The 2,683-nt window shown below is 41.1% G+C and overlaps 1 protein-coding gene across 1 annotated transcript; it reads left to right on the top strand.

The window, feature by feature from the left end:
- Nucleotides 1-4: 4 nt before the first annotated feature.
- COPS9 (COP9 signalosome subunit 9) lies at nucleotides 5-1,932 on the top strand (the record flags this gene model as incomplete). The annotated part of the gene is made up of 3 exons (XM_029084632.1): nucleotides 5-55; nucleotides 146-218; nucleotides 1,895-1,932. Coding segments are annotated over 3 exons (162 nt in total), but the record flags the coding sequence as incomplete, so codon positions are not given.
- Between the last annotated feature and the right edge of the window lie 751 nt (nucleotides 1,933-2,683).

A 2,683-nucleotide genomic window follows, 5' to 3' on the forward strand; every position in this document is an offset into this window, starting at 1 on the left:
GGCGGTGGATGAGATGTTCCCCGAGGGAGCCGGCCCTTACGTGGACCTCGACGAGGTGAGGGGGTGCTGAGGGAGCTGCCTGTGGGGGTGGCGGGGCCGTGCTGCCCGGCCGCGGCCCGGAGGCGCTCAGCGCCTGCTTTCCCAGGCAGGGGGAAGCACGGGGCTGCTGATGGACCTGGCCGCCAACGAGAAAGCGGTGCACGCCGACTTCTTTAACGGTAAGGGCCGCCGCGCTCCGGGCTGGGGGGAGCAGGGTCACCGCGGCGCCTGCCTGCCCCCCGCGGGGGTGGTAACGCCTTGGGCCTGCCGGGCAACAGCGTTAGGAGCTGAGGGTGATCAAAACAAACCTCGCTTTGTTTGTGATCTCGTGTCTGTGGGGCCTGGTAGTCGCTGAAGTTCTCGCCCTGCTTCTAGTGAGCACCATCATAAGAGCCCCTCAGCGGTAACTGATGCAGGTGGGAGGGATGCAATGCCTTGTAACTTCTCCTCTCCTGGAGGTTTTAGGCGATTTAGCATGTCAGTCGCTACAAGGAAAGATGCCTTGATCTGTTTGCGTAACAAATAGCTTATGTTAAACAATGCAAATACATATAAAAACGTGGACAGAACTTTACAAAATTATCTCTGGGTGTTCCTATTTATGGATTAATTTCTTAAAGTATGCATGCTTATGTACCCAAAGCAAAATAAAAATTGTTTTAATATGCTTTCTGCATTTGAAAGTCAGCTGTATGCATATGAATATATATGGCTGCTGTTAGAGAGGAGAACAGCTGTGTATCTGGCCATTTACAGGTAGAATACACACCACCTTACATGTGGTTACTCAGGTGGGTTTTTTATCCTTCTTAAGAAGTCTGTTTAGACAACTCAGCAGTGAATTGTGGATACATTATTATATCTGTTTGCTGTGGTGTTGATGTCACAAACTGGTGTTAATTTTTAAAAGAAAGTAGGTTTCTCATGTTGCTCAAGACTTAGAATACAGGAGAAAAAGGAAGGTCAGCTTTGATATACTCTCAACAGTTGTGAGGGACCTAGCTGTCAGTTGGAGACAATGTATTCGGAAGTAAATATTTCCATAAAGTCCTACCCTTAGGTTGTGGTATTATATTCCATTGGTGGTTTAGGACTCTTCTAAATGAGGATTAATCCTCAGTTTATTTTATGGCACTTGTACATTCCTTCTGTAAAAATAAAGACTTGGTTTCAGTTATGTTGTTAGTTTATGCTCAATATACAAAGAAGATGCAAAGCCGAGTAGTTAAGAGTACTTCCCAAAGATGACTGGAACAGCTGTGATTAGCCAGCCATGTGTCACAAGTCTGAGTGAGATGAGTTTTCTGAGAGAGAAATGTTATTAGCACCTTCACAGCAATGAAACGTTTTTTAAGGAAGGAGTTTTTAACAGGAAATCACAAATGCAAATATCAGTCTGCAAAATTTATAAGCATATTCCTGGATACTCTGACCTAAAGCCAGAATTCTGCAGGAGTGCCTACGTCAGAGAATTGCTGCATGCATAAAGCTAGTACTTGTTTAGTTCTGGAGCCTGGGAATCATGGTTGATCCACTCTGAATGTGATGGCTACTTAATGCATTAAAAGCCCCTCCTTTGAAGTTTTACTTTGCTGTAATGAATTTGATTGCAAAGCTTGCATTGTACAGGTGAAGCAGTTTGTGTATGGTAGAGAATGTATACTTGGGTCTGCCTTTCTTTCCTCTCTGTCTCTTCCTACCCTGATATTACACTACTAGTTACTGATGGTACAGTAACTCTCAATCACTTAGTTAATCTTAATTTCTGTATTTAATCAAAATAGTTAAATACTGTACTTGTGGAGTATGTGCATATGTAACAGTTAATTTTACCTTGTCTTATTTTTCTGACTAGATTTTGAAGATCTCTTTGATGATGATGACATCCAGTGAACTTAGTTGTCCAGCTGTGCAGTGCTGAGATGCAGATTTTTCTCTAGGATCACCTGCGGTGTCCATTATTTATTAAAATAATCAAAACAGGAAAATTGCAGATGGGGGGAAAAAACGTGTATAAGCTGTTTGGGGAATATAAAAACCAGATGGTTAATGATAACTAAGGAGGGAATTGTGGACTGTTATTTCTAGGAAGCTGTGTGTAGATTTTTCTTAAAATTTTACTTGCTGATGTGCTCATTCAATAAAATAATAACAAAAGCTCTCTCTTGGATGTTCTTTGAAAGTAGATATTGCTGCGTTCTGAGCCCTCTCGGAGAATGTTTTTTTATTAAATCATTCACTGTTACTCTTGGATATTCTATAAAGATACATGGCAGGGCATATTGCTGCCTACAAAAGTTTTGTTCATCACACAATATAGGATTATCTAACATGGTTGGTTTTTCTGAATAATCTGAGTCTCATTTGCCAGTTGCATTAGGAAGAGTGTGTGTCTTCCTCTGTTTCAAGAGAGATATTCAGCTACTGTCAATACTGAGCTTTAATCTGGGAAGCAAAGGAATAAAAAGTAGTCATTTTATCTTGATATTTTAAGCAGAGAAATGTTCTGGCCCTGGATCATGAGAATGCTTGGATTTAAAAATCGAGTTTAATTATTTTCTTTATACTGTGTATAAAGAAAATAATTTTAGGATTCTTTTCTCTTGCAGCAGATAATTATTCATACTTAGATTACAGTGTATAT

Source organism: Antrostomus carolinensis, unplaced genomic scaffold (genome assembly GCF_000700745.2).
Source record: "Antrostomus carolinensis isolate BGI_N321 unplaced genomic scaffold, ASM70074v2 scaffold35494, whole genome shotgun sequence".
NCBI classification, from domain to species: domain Eukaryota; kingdom Metazoa; phylum Chordata; class Aves; order Caprimulgiformes; family Caprimulgidae; genus Antrostomus; species Antrostomus carolinensis.